The 12,885-nt window shown below is 51.5% G+C and overlaps 1 protein-coding gene across 1 annotated transcript; it reads right to left on the reverse strand.

Annotated features, from left to right (window-relative positions):
• Nucleotides 1–6,598: 6,598 nt before the first annotated feature.
• On the reverse strand, nt 6,599–12,285 carry LOC144506124 (uncharacterized). The gene is made up of 2 exons (XM_078231949.1): nt 12,133–12,285; nt 6,599–8,056 (listed from the first exon to the last, which is right to left on the reverse strand). Exon 2 carries the CDS (start codon nt 7,962–7,964, stop codon nt 7,215–7,217), a length of 750 nt encoding a protein of 249 aa, XP_078088075.1. The 5' UTR covers nt 7,965–8,056; nt 12,133–12,285; the 3' UTR covers nt 6,599–7,214.
• Between the last annotated feature and the right edge of the window lie 600 nt (nt 12,286–12,885).

Consider the following 12,885-nt stretch of genomic DNA (forward strand, 5'->3'; position numbering starts at 1 on the left):
GAAGCATAAAGGAGAACATGCCCCTGTCTACATCAACGGGGATGAAGTAGAAAGGGTCAAGAGCTTCAGATTTTTAGGTGTCCAGATCACCAAAAACCTGTCCTGGTCCCCCCATGCCGACACTATAGTTAAGAAAGCCCACCAACGCCTCCACTTTCTCAGAAGACTAAGGAAATTCAGCATGTCAGCTACGACTCTCACCAACTTTTACAGATGCACCATAGAAAGCATTCTTTCTGGTTGATTCACAGCTTGGTATGGCTCCTGCTCTGCCCAAGACCGCAAGAAACTACAAAAGGTCGTGAACGTAGCCCAATCCATCACACAAACCAGCCTCCCATGTAGACTCTGTCTACACTTCCTGCTGCCTTGGCAAAGCAGCCAGCATAATTAAGGACCCCACGCACCCCAGACATTCTCTCTTCCACTTTCTTCCTTCGGGAAAAAGATACATAAGTCTGCGGTCACATACCAACCGACTCAAGAACAGCATCTTCCCTGCTGCTGTCAGACTTTTGAATGGACTTAACTTGCATTAAGTTGATCTTTCTACATCCTAGCTATGACTGTACACTACATTCTGCACTCTCTCGTTTCCTTCTCTTTGAACAGTATGTTTTGTCTGTACAGTGCGCAAGAAACAATACTTTTCACTGTATGTTAATACATGTGTCAAAAATAAATCAAATCAAATAAAATCAAAAACTTGTTGTCCATGTTGCTGTTAGACACATGCCATGTAGCACAGAAACATGGCAGTTCCATGCAGCATGCAATCGTTTCAGGCAAGTCTTGCAGTTTCTAAATTTCCAGAGTAGGTGCAGACAGACAGTGGCCTCTCCCCAGCCCAGTGAGTGACGGAGACCCACTGACTGAGGCTCTCAGTACAGAATCACTTAGAAATCATAGAATCTAGAATCCCTACAGTGCAAAAGGAGGCCATTTGGCCCATCGAGCCTGCACCAACAACTATCCCCCTCAGGCCCTATCCCCGTAACCCCAAGTTTTTACCCTGTTAATGCCCCTGGCACTAAGGGCCAATTTATCATGGCCAACATCTTTGGAGTATGAGAGGAAACCGGAGCACCCGGAGGAAACCCACACAGACACAGGGAGAAAGTGCAAACTCCACACAGACAGTGACCCGAGGCGGGAATTGAACCCGGGTCCCTGGTGCTGTGAGGCAACAGTGCTAACCACTGTGCCACCGTGCCGCCATTAACCAATACTCTAACTGAGGCTTATAGGTGCAGCAATAAATAGCAGCCAGTCCATACCAGATTCAGAATGATTATTTAATGAATTCAGTACACAGAGGAAACGAATACAGATAACCATAGCTGCTCTTCCATCTGCACCCGCATAGCTTGAATGGATTTGTATTAAGAGGAAGTATGCCAACAAGGATCGGGTAGACTCTCTCTGATCCCATTCCCCAATTCCAAGTCTCTGTCTCCCAATCCCATTCCTCAATTCCCAGTTTCTCTGTCCCCTGACCTCCCATTCCCACAGCCCGTTTCCAAGTTTGCTCCAGTTTAATGTACCGCTTTTGGTGGGTGAACTAACTCGCGTCGTCCCTCTAGTCATTACATTTGCAGTGTTACTGTCAGGAAATGCGACCTCAGTTTGAAACGCGGGGGCTGCTGCTGGTTTCATTACATAAGGTGTATCTGCGAGAAAGAAGTTCAATATTGAGTAAATCCTTTAATATAATTGCTTGTGTTCAGACACAAACTCCAACTGCTGACAGGCTATCCTCCTCCAACCTACAGCAGCTGTTGTGTTGTGATGGCCCTGTCTCTTTCTCTCTCTCTCATGCACACACACACACAGGCTGACCCAGACAGCAGCTCCATCCCATACAGACTCCTCGAAGTCTACAATTGCGGCACAGCAATGTGGGAAGTGATCTACCAGCTGATTGGCTGCTGCACTGGTTAAAAATGCCAGCCCGGCAACCTCTAATTTGGAATAGAGAGCACAGGCCCATCCTCAAGAAGACTCTACCTCCCCAGTTGCCAGCGACAGCACCCATGAGACTCCCACCCACAGTGGGAGGGGCTGGGGAATCTGAGGAGGGAGTCACCCCTCTCAGGTGAGTCACAATGGGGCAGGGAGCAGGCATCACCAGGTACCTCTCACAACATGAAGAAAAATAATGACCAGAAATCGTTCCCCTGTTATTCTGCTCCACCATGATTCGAAGGCCTATGGGGCCTGATATTTGTCGTTGTGCTTTCCTTGTGACTGTCTTCAGGGGGACGTGAACAAAAGCTGGAGAACTTTCTTTCTCAAGTGGTCTGGCTCTTCGTGAGTCTTGTTCATTTGACAAAAAATAGCTACCAGGGTGCTATGGTTACAGGATCCAGGTGCATTAATCTTTGTCTATGGTCGGAGACCAGACGTACATCTCCTCATGTATGAGATGGGATTGGAGTTCATATGCCACTTTCTTGCCATTTGTAATGTCCTGTCCTTTGGGGAGCACATGGTTAACACAAGGCCCTCTTGTGTAGCTGGTGGATTTGTGCTGCTGAATCTTGGACGAGTCCATCCTGCTAACAAGTGCAAGGTTTGTCTCTGGCTGTAGAATTTGACAAGTATTCCTGCCTGTTGTCTGGGGGATGGAACCAGTGGCATTAAAGTCCAAGGCACTGGCCAAACATCAGAGCCAAAATGTACATCTTGACTTCATAACATGTCATATTCCTGTCGCATTCTCTGCCTCTGGCACGTCAAGGTAGGTGTGCCTTAGTCTATATGCACAAATGATGGGATCACCCTGTATGATATAAACACCCCTCTCTCTCTCTCTCTCTCTCATCTCCTCAAATCCTCTTCCAAAGCTTGAGATTATCCTCATCAAGATGCCCCGCACTCCTCCCTGAGGGATGCAGCACCAAGCAAACTGCATCACTACATGGCAGTCAGCATCCTGATGGCATATCGGCAAAGTCAAGATGGTGGCAAAGGCAATAAACTAACAAAACTGCAACCTAAGAGCAGCCAACAAATGTCCTTGCCCAACTGCAAACTTCCCTTTTGGAAAACTGCAAACACAAAAGGACTGGAATGGACTTCTATCCAACTCCACTTCCATAAGCAGCAGTGAGTCAGCCATGGAGGGAGAAGTTAATTGAACTGACATTGACTGTCCTAAGGGCACCGTATGCCACGTGCTGTTTGGTACCTGCTGCCCGATGCCAGCCCACAGCATTACACTGCTATGCTTCAGACGCACACCAGGCCTAAGGCCTGTGCACCCAGTAATTGCAATTGGTTTTACCTGATTGGCTCTGGTATTACTGCCATACAGGGTCATGGAGACTCCCTCTCGAGACAAAGTGCAATAATCACGAATGAACTCCTTCCCTTGAGGAGCTTTGTGAAGTTTCCCTGAGTATTTTCCCTCCCCTGCACATATCTGCCCTTTGTTCCTGATGTCAGTCTTTGGGTGCCATCACCTTGAGGCTTTGTGTGAACCCTAACAATTTCCTGGACCCCACCTCCCGCCCTGCCTGAACTTCAAATCAGCCAAAACTTGTTGCCCCTGTCCTAATATATACCAGTATTGTACAGCCGCCATCATTCTACTTGCTAACCTACATTGGATTCTGGTGCAGAAACACTGCAAATTTAAAATTTTCATCCTTATATTTGAATCCTCTCCGAGCCTCCTCATTCTCCGTTACCTGCTCAAACCCTTCAACCATCCAAGAATTGTATTCATTCAATTCTGGCCTTGAGTATCCACTTGACTTACTTGAACATCTCCAATTACCTTCCTCTCATACTCTGGTCACATGAACCTTTACTGCCAGTACTCTCCCCGCTAATTTCAGTCAACCCTCTGGCCTTTTCAAGAAGTCTGCATTTCTACAATTTGGGCCTCTTCTACACCTCCTTCTGCCCCCAGTCCTTCGCCCTACCACTGGAGACTGTGCCTTCCTCTGTAGTATAAGGGCCTGGCATAGAAAAGGTTAACGTGGGACTGGGTATTATACACTGCACAATGTGATGTAAAGGAACATATGACCCAAGTCTAGAAGGTGGATTGTACAGAGATTGGACAAAGACATGTGTAGAGGCAAGCATGGAGACAGCTCCTAGCTTCGATCATATATTGTACATATGTATATAGTTACAACTTGTTAATAAATACTCACTGTTAAACTGTGCAAGATTCAGAATCTCTTCATAAGACCTATGAACTACATACATCTTACAACATCTACTATCTTGATCCCATGATCTGAAATTCTCTTCTTAAACCTGTCTTTTCCTTTAAGTCCAAACCACTACCTTCTCAAGGGCAATTAGAGATGGGTAATAAAATGCTGGCCGTCCGTGACATTGCATGCATTTCAATAGACCTAATGATGCGCCTATCTTTCCCCGTGCTCGCCCATCCAGAATTGGCGTGAAATAGACATGCTCCATAAAAGTCCAATTCAGGCGCTCCATCAGTGAGGGTTAGTGAGGAGGTAAGTGTCAAGCGTTTGATAGCTCTTTGCTGCTATTGGGGGTCCTTTCACTGCTGCCATTTTGTTTAGCGGGTCGGGGGGGGGGGGGGTGCTCTGCGAGTGTGGGGGTGGGTGGGGGGCTGTTGCTCAGTAGGGTGTCCGATGTCCAATTTGCAGCATGAACCCGGGTCTCAGCACTGACCTTGGGTCTTCTGGATGCTGCTGGGTCCTAGCGCACTCAGCACTCTGCCAGCTGAAGCAGCCCTTGTACAGCTGCAGCCTCTGAACTTTTCAAGGAGCTGTGATTGCAGGGAGCATATGGATGGGGGAATGGGCAATATGGACAGTGACTGTTGCTGAGTTAGGGGCAAGCAGCATTCCTTAACCTCTACATGTGTTCCTCTCCATCTCCAACTCCACCCCCCTTCACAGTGACAAGGTGGCTTTTGCAATGCAACTGATCGATCTTGCTGTTCTTTTGGTTGCTGCTGGAGCTGAGGAGGAGGAGCAGAAGGAAGAATTGCAGACACAGGAGACCCAGGCCTTACCATTTGCTGGAATAGAGGAACCAGAGGCAGGAGGTGGCTGCCATTTGCCCAGAGGGGGGAAGGGGGGGGTGGGGGTGGACCGCAGGAGAACGGTGGAGTGGAGACCTCGGCAGTTCCGTGCACGAGTGTCATTTGAACAGATATCGAACACCGTGTGCCGCTGATGGCTCTGCCTCTGAAAGGAGACAGTGCAACACCTGTTGCAGGAGTTGGCACCGCAGAGAGGTGAGGGGAGGGGCACCCACTCTCGGTGGCTGTCAAATTGACGGCCACTCTGAATTTTTATGCAACTGGCTCCTTCCAGACCCCTGGCGGAGATGTATGTGGCACTTCCCAGTCAGCTGTGCTGTTCTGTGTCAAGCAGGTTACAGAAGCCCTGCATGCCCTGGCAGAGCGGTACATCAAATTTAACCTGGACCACACCCATCAGGAAGCCTGGGCTGCAGGGTTCGCGGCCATTGCGGGGATGCCTAACGTACAGGGTGCCATCGACTGCACCCACGTCACCCTCAAGGCCCTGCTGCAGAATCCACAAAGATTTGTCAACAGAAAGGGATTCCACTCCCTGAATGTCCAGCTGGTGTGTGACCACAGTATGAATATTATGCACATCTGCACAAGACACCCTGGCAGCGTGCATGACAGCTTCATTCTCAGGAGCTCTGACATACTGGAGGCATTTGAGGAGGAGCTCAGGCTGCGGCGGTGGCTCATGGGTGATATGGACATGGCTTCGGACATGGCTGATGACGCCTGTGCGGAGGCCTGTGTCTGACACGGAGACCTGCTACAGTGAGGCCCACGTATCCACCCACTCGATAGTGGAGAAGTGCACAGGGCTCCTCACAATGCGATTCCGGTGCCTGGACCACTCTGGTGGGACCCTCCAATACAGCCCTCTGATCTCTTCCCACATTGTGGTAATGTGCTGTGCTTTGCACAACCTGACACAGCAGAGAGGTGACCTGTTGAAGGAGAAGGAGGAAGACATGGAGGCCGCCCAACTGGAGGAGGAAGAAGAGGAAGAGCATGCCGAGGAACATCACCTAGGCGCTGGAGGGCTGGCAGCTCAAATGAGGCAGCGATGGCGACTAGGGAGGCCCTGATCACCAGGCGGTTCAGTTGCTAGTGGCCTGTGTCTGTGCACGTGGGCTCCATTCCGCCACCACCCCCAAAGTCCTTCTATCTCCTGCAACATCGTCACACCAGAGTGGTGGGCCTGGGTACTCTGTGTGAGTGAGTTTCTTTGGCGGGCAGGAGAGTGATGACAATTCTCTAAGCACCATTATGATGATGCCCTGGTGCAAACTAGTCTGACTCCTACCTGAGCTCCGCATGCACGCTGGCACCTGGGCCCACATCTGTGCAGTGGGTAAGGGATCTGAAACCCCCATACAGGGCCCTGGAGTGGGTGGGGTGGGGGAGGGGAGGGAACTGCTCGTGGGGTCTGGGGAACCAATGGCTTCATTTTCTCAATGGCATCGAGGGGCCTCCCCAACTGACATCAACATGAAGCATCCCTCCGGCGATCATCAATGGAAGAGGATTCCTGTTCGAGACAAATCTGAGACAAATGAGTCACAGGTTGGTGGTGAAAAAACATTTAATGATTGCAATAAAGGTGATTAAATAATAAGTTCTAACATAAAAACATATGAATGGAAAATGTTAAGGTCTTAAAGATCTATCTAACTAGTGCAGCCCTTCACCCCATGCCGTCTCAGTGCAACTATAACTTCCTAACCGTACGTGGCCTACCACTACGTATCAGTGTCTCCCCAGAATGTACATTGGAGGTGGAGGGGGCCAGCTGCCTGCCTCGCCCTGTTGCCTGTGATGCGCATGACGGGCGTCCTCTGGACACTCTTGACTTTGAGGGCCCTGGCCTACTTCCAGATGTCTGGGATGTTTCCATGACACCCTCTTCATCCCACTGCCCCTGAGATGCCCCGGTGTCAGGAAGGGGGGAGTCAGAAGGTGTAGCCACAACCACAGTCTCCTGGCTGGAAGGCCCTGGCATGGACTCGAGCCCTTCCTCCTCCCTTGGGGTTCCTGTGGGCCCCTGGGTCACTCCATGGGACGGCGGTGCTTCTGCAGTGAGCTTCAGAAGCTCTGGCGTCACCAGGCCCTGCCAGCCCTGGAGGACCACCTGCGTCCTGCCCATGGTGGTTGAGCCCTCTGCGATGGCCACCTGAGTCAGAGGTCACCTGTCAATGGCCACAACAAGTGCCCTCTGAGACTGGGCCATGCTCTGCAGCCCCTCAGCCATGACCCTCTGTGACTGGGCCACATTTTCAAGGGCTGCTGCCGTAGCCCGCTCTGTCTCAGCGCTGTCCCATTGGGTCTCCTGCAAGCTCTCGAGCCTCTCAGCCATGGGCCGCAGAATCTCGAGAAGCCTGTTCAGTCCCTCCCTTGTGGCCCGCTGTGACTCAGCTGCAGCCCTCTGGGACTCCGCTGTGGCCCGCTGTGACTCGGCTATCGCTTGGAGCCTTCCACTCATGGTGAGGATCTCCTGCCTCAGGCTTTCCACCGTGGCTGCCATCCTTGCAGTGTTGGCCTGGGAACCACGCAAGACAGACAAAAGCTGGTCCGTCTGAAAGCTTTGGGACTCCTCCCAATAGCCTCGCAGTCGGTCCAGTGTGGCCGTCAGCCCCTCCTGCATTCTCTGGCTCTGTTGCTGCATCTCCAACAGCTGAGGGAGAAGTAATCTCAGAGGATCAGCATGTAGCCTGGGGCCAGCTGAGTCCTCGCCTCCGGCAGGTCCCCGCATGCCAGAGGCCTCGGATGTTCCCTCCTCCCGATGTTCGTTAACAGATGTGTCGTGCTCATCAGAGAGTGACCCAGAAGCCTCACCACTAACTGGACCCACCGACGTGTCAGTATCTGGGATGGTGAACTGCGAGGTGGAAGCTGACGCCAAAACGGTGCCACCCTCGGAAGTCCCTTCATCCATATCCTCCGAGGATTCGTCCGAGATGTCTGGAGCAGGTTGGATGGGAGCCGCAGTGGAGGCCTCGATGCCAGATGGCCCCGGGGCATCCGGATCTGTTCTTGCAACACAGGTCACAAGGTTAAGTGAAGGGAGGGAGAGGAATCGAGGATGCAAAAATGTTACTTACATTTCTCCACAAATAAGATTACAACACAGGAACATAGAACATAGAACATAGAAAGTCACAGCACAAACAGGCCCTTCGGCCCACAAGTTGCGCCGATCACATCCCCACCTCTAGGCCTATCTATAGCCCTCAATCCCATTAAATCCCATGTACTCATCCAGAAGTCTCTTAAAAGACCCCAACGAGTTTGCCTCCACCACCACCGACGTCAGCCGATTCCACTCACCCACCACCCTCTGAGTGAAAAACTTACCCCTGACATCCCCCCTGTACCTACCCCCCAGCACCTTAAACCTGTGTCCTCTCGTAGCAACCATTTCAGCCCTTGGAAATAGCCTCTGAGAGTCCACCCTATCCAGACCCCTCAACATCTTGTAAACCTCTATCAGGTCACCTCTCATCCTTCGTCTCTCCAGGGAGAAGAGACCAAGCTCCCTCAACCTATCCTCATAAGGCATGCCCCCCAATCCAGGCAACATCCTTGTAAATCTCCTCTGCACCCTTTCAATGGCTTCAACATCTTTCCTGTAATGAGGTGACCAGAACTGCGCGCAGTACTCCAAGTGGGGTCTAACCAGGGTCCTATAAAGCTGCAGCATTATCTCCCGACTCCTAAACTCAATCCCTCGATTAATGAAGGCTAGTACGCCATACGCCTTCTTGACCGCATCCTCCACCTGCGAGGCCGATTTAAGAGTCCTATGGACCCGGACCCCAAGGTCCTTCTGATCCTCTACACTGCTAAGAATGGTACCCTTCATTTTATACTGCTGCTCCATCCCATTGGATCTGCCAAAATGGATCACCACACACTTATCCGGGTTGAAGTCCATCTGCCACTTCTCCGCCCAGTCTTGCATTCTATCTATGTCTCGCTGCAACTTCTGACATCCCTCCAAACTATCCACAACACCACCTACCTTGGTGTCGTCAGCAAACTTACCAACCCATCCCTCCACTTCCTCATCCAGGTCATTTATGAAAATGACAAACAGCAAGGGTCCCAGAACAGATCCCTGGGGCACTCCACTGGTCACTGACCTCCATGCAGAGAAAGACCCCTCCACAGCCACTCTCTGCCTTCTGCAGGCAAGCCAGTTCTGGATCCACAAGGCAACAGCCCCTTGGATCCCATGCCCTCTCACTTTCTCAAGAAGTCTTGCATGGGGGACCTTATCGAACGCTTTGCTGAAGTCCATATAGACCACATCCACCGCTCTTCCTTCGTCAATGTGCTTGGTCACATTTTCAAAGAACTCAACCAGGCTCGTAAGGCACGACCTGCCCCTGACAAAGCCGTGCTGACTACTTTTGATCATACTAAACTTCTCTAGATGATCATAAATCCTGTCTCTCAGGATCCTCTCCATCAACTTACCAACCACTGAGGTTAGACTCACCGGTCGGTAATTTCCCGGGCTGTCCCTGTTCCCTTTCTTGAATATAGGGACCACATCCGCAATCCTCCAATCCTCCGGAACCTCTCCCGTCTCCATCGACGATGCAAAGATCATCGCCAAAGGCTCCGCAATCTCCTCCCTCGCCTCCCACAGTAACCTGGGGTACATCCCATCCGGTCCCGGCGACTTACCAACCTTGATGCCATTCAATAGTTCCAACACATCCTCTTTCTTTATGTCCACATGCTCGATCCTTTCTGTCCTCCGCAATTCCACCGTGAATACCGAGGTAAAGTATTCATTAAGCAGCTCCGCCATTTCTAACGGTTCCGCACAAACTTTTCCCCCTTCACCTTTTAAGGGTCCTATGCCTTCACATCTCATCCTTTTACTCTTGACATATTTGTAGAAAGCCTTGGGATTCTCCTTAATCTTACCCGCCAAGGTCTTCTCATGACCCCTTCTCGCTCTCCTAATTTCCTTCTTAAGCTCCTTCCTACATCGCGTATACTCCTCTAAATCCTTAACACCTCCTAGCTCTCTGAACCTTCTGTACGCCTCTCTTTTCTTATTCACCAGGTTCATCACAACCTTCGTGCACCACGGTTCCCGTACCCTACCAACACCCCCCTGTCTCATCGGAACGTTGTCATGCAGAGCTCCAGACAAACATTCCTTGAAAATCCTCCACTTTCCTTCGGTACTTTTCCCCAAGAATGCCTCCTTCCAATTTACCCGTCTAATTTCCTCCCTGATGACACCGTATTTCCCTTTACTCCAGAGAAACACTTTCCTAGCCTGCCTGACCCTATCTCTTTCCAATGCTATCGTGAAGGAGATAGAATTATGATCGCTATCCCCAAGATGCTCACCCACCGAGAGATCCTCCACCTGTCCAGGTTCATTAGCCAGCACCAGATCAAGAACAGCCTCTCCTCTAGTAGGCTTATCCACATACTGTGTCAGGAAACTCTCCTGGACACACCTAACAAACTCCTCTCCATCCAAACCCCTAGCCCTAGGGATATTCCAATCTATGTTTGGGAAATTAAAATCTCCCATCACGACAACTCTGTTATTCCTACATCTCTCCAGGATCTGTTTCCCCATCTGCTCCTCAACATCTCTGTTACTATTGGGCGGCCTATAGAAAACACCCAGCAAAGTTACCGACCCCTTCCTGTTCCTAACCTCCACCCACAGAGATTCCGTAGTCAGTCCCTCCACGGCGTCCACCTTCTCTACAGCCGTGACACTATCCCTGATCAACAGTGCCACTCCCCCCCCTCTCTTGCCTCCCTCCCTGTCCTTCCTGAAACATCTAAAACCCGGCACCTGAAGCACCCAGTCCTGTCCCTGAGACATCCAAGTCTCCGTAATGGCCACCACATCACAATTCGAAGCAGCAATCCACGCTCCAAGCTCATCCACTTTATTCACTACACTCCTGGCATTAAAATAGACACATCTCAGACCTTCAGCCTGAGCACTTCCCTTCTCCCTCACTCGTCTAACCTCCCTCTTACCCTGTCTACATTCCTTATCTATTTGCGAGCTAACCTCCTCGCTCTCAGTCCCCTCATTTCGATTCCCTCCCCCCAACCTTTCTAGTTTAAAGTCTCTCCAGTAGCCTTAGCCAACCTTCCCGCCAGGATATTGGTCCCCCTGGGATTCAAGTGCCACCCGTCTTTTTTAAACAGGTCACACCTGCCCCTAAAGAGGTCCCAATGATCCAAGTACCCAAATCCTTGTCCCTTGCTCCAGTCCCTCAGCCACGCATTAATTCTCCACCGATTCCTGTTCTCACTCTCCCGCGGCACAGGCAGCAATCCCGAGATTACTACCTTTGCATTCCTCTTTCTCAGCTGTCTACCCAACTCCCTATATTCTCTTTTCATGACCCCTTCCCTCTTCCTACCGATGTCAGCAGTACCTATATGCATCACGACCTTGGGCTCCTCTCCCTCCCCCTTCAGGATTTCTGGGACTCGACCAGAGACATCCCGGACCCCTGCACCAGGGAGGCAAACCACCATCCGAGAGTCCCGTCTGTGTCCGCAAAAACGCCTATCTGACCCTCTCACCGTAGAGTCCCCAATTAGCACTACCCTCCTTTCCTTACCCCTTTGCACTACTGGGCCAGGCTCAGCTCCAGAGACACTGCCACCGCTGCTTCCCCCAGGTGGGCTGTCCACCCCAGTAGTACTCAGACAGGAGTACTTATTATTAAGGGGCACATCCACCGGGGTGCTCACCATCACCCGAGCTTTCTCCTTCCTCACTGTTACCCAGTTACCCTCCTCCCGTGGTCCTTCGGCCCTCCAAGCCTGCAGCAACCAGGCTGTCCATCTAAATTGTAACCCTCTGTCCTTCCAGGGACCATATGCCTCTATTCCCATCCCATTCACATAGCTGTAAAGACGCCCCTTAAAGGTCACCCTCATATCTGCCTCCACAATCTCCTTGAGTTCCAGGCACTCACTACCCTCTCTGTGCAAATAAACATGCCTCGTGCATCTCCTTTAAACCTTGCCCCTCGCACCCAAAACCCATGCCCCCTAGAAGCCGCCTCAAATTGAGTGGAGAATTGACAGGTGCTCACTTCTTGACTGCAGCCCGACCCTGCTGTTGCTGACAGTCAGTACCTCCCCTTCCCTGGACAGCTCCAGCGCCCGCTCTTCAAAGGGGGTGAGAACCCAGAGGACTGGCTCACCACCCCCTGTCTTCGCCCTCTGGTGTTATGGTTGATCTTCTCCTGTGGAGACAGAAGGAGCCATGAAAGAAATGATGGCTCCTGCAGAGTATCAGGTGGTGGCCCTGAGAGGGCAAATACAGAGGAGCTCTTGGGGGGTGAGGAAGGAGGTGCTTGGGGGTCAGGAGCTGGAAACATGCAGGGTGCTGGGGATGGGAGGATCTGGGGCGATTAGGGGGAAGATGCTAGATGGGGATAAGCGCTCATCCTTGCTGCTCGGATGAGGTCATTAACCTTTTTGCGGCACCGCTCCCCTGTTCTGGGGGTCAGTGCCATGGCACTGACCGAGGCAGCAACTGCCTCCCAGGCCGCATTGCTATCAGCTCCCCTGGGTCTGCGTCCTGCTGGGGTGAAGAGGGTGTCCCGCCTCACCTCTGCCACATCCAGCAGCCTCCCAAGGTTGCCTTCAGTAAATCTGGGGGCTGGTCGTGCACTCATTTTTTCCTGCACTGCCTGCCTGCCTGTCCATCCTTGGAGGGTCTTATGGAGCTGGACAGATCAGCTGCAGGCAGTTTGGCAGAGCATTCCAGCAAGTTCCATGCAGTTTGCTTGTTAGTATTGAGGAGAAGGCAAGTGAGCACTTGCAGATGTGCCGATGGGGGG

This window comes from Mustelus asterias, chromosome 17, assembly GCF_964213995.1.
Source record: "Mustelus asterias chromosome 17, sMusAst1.hap1.1, whole genome shotgun sequence".
Taxonomy (NCBI): Eukaryota; Metazoa; Chordata; class Chondrichthyes; order Carcharhiniformes; family Triakidae; genus Mustelus; species Mustelus asterias.

Coding starts and splice junctions, on each gene's coding strand:
- LOC144506124 (XM_078231949.1), bottom strand. CDS start 7,964: ATGGATGAAGGGACTTCCGAGGGTGGCACCGTTTTGGCGTCAGCTTCC.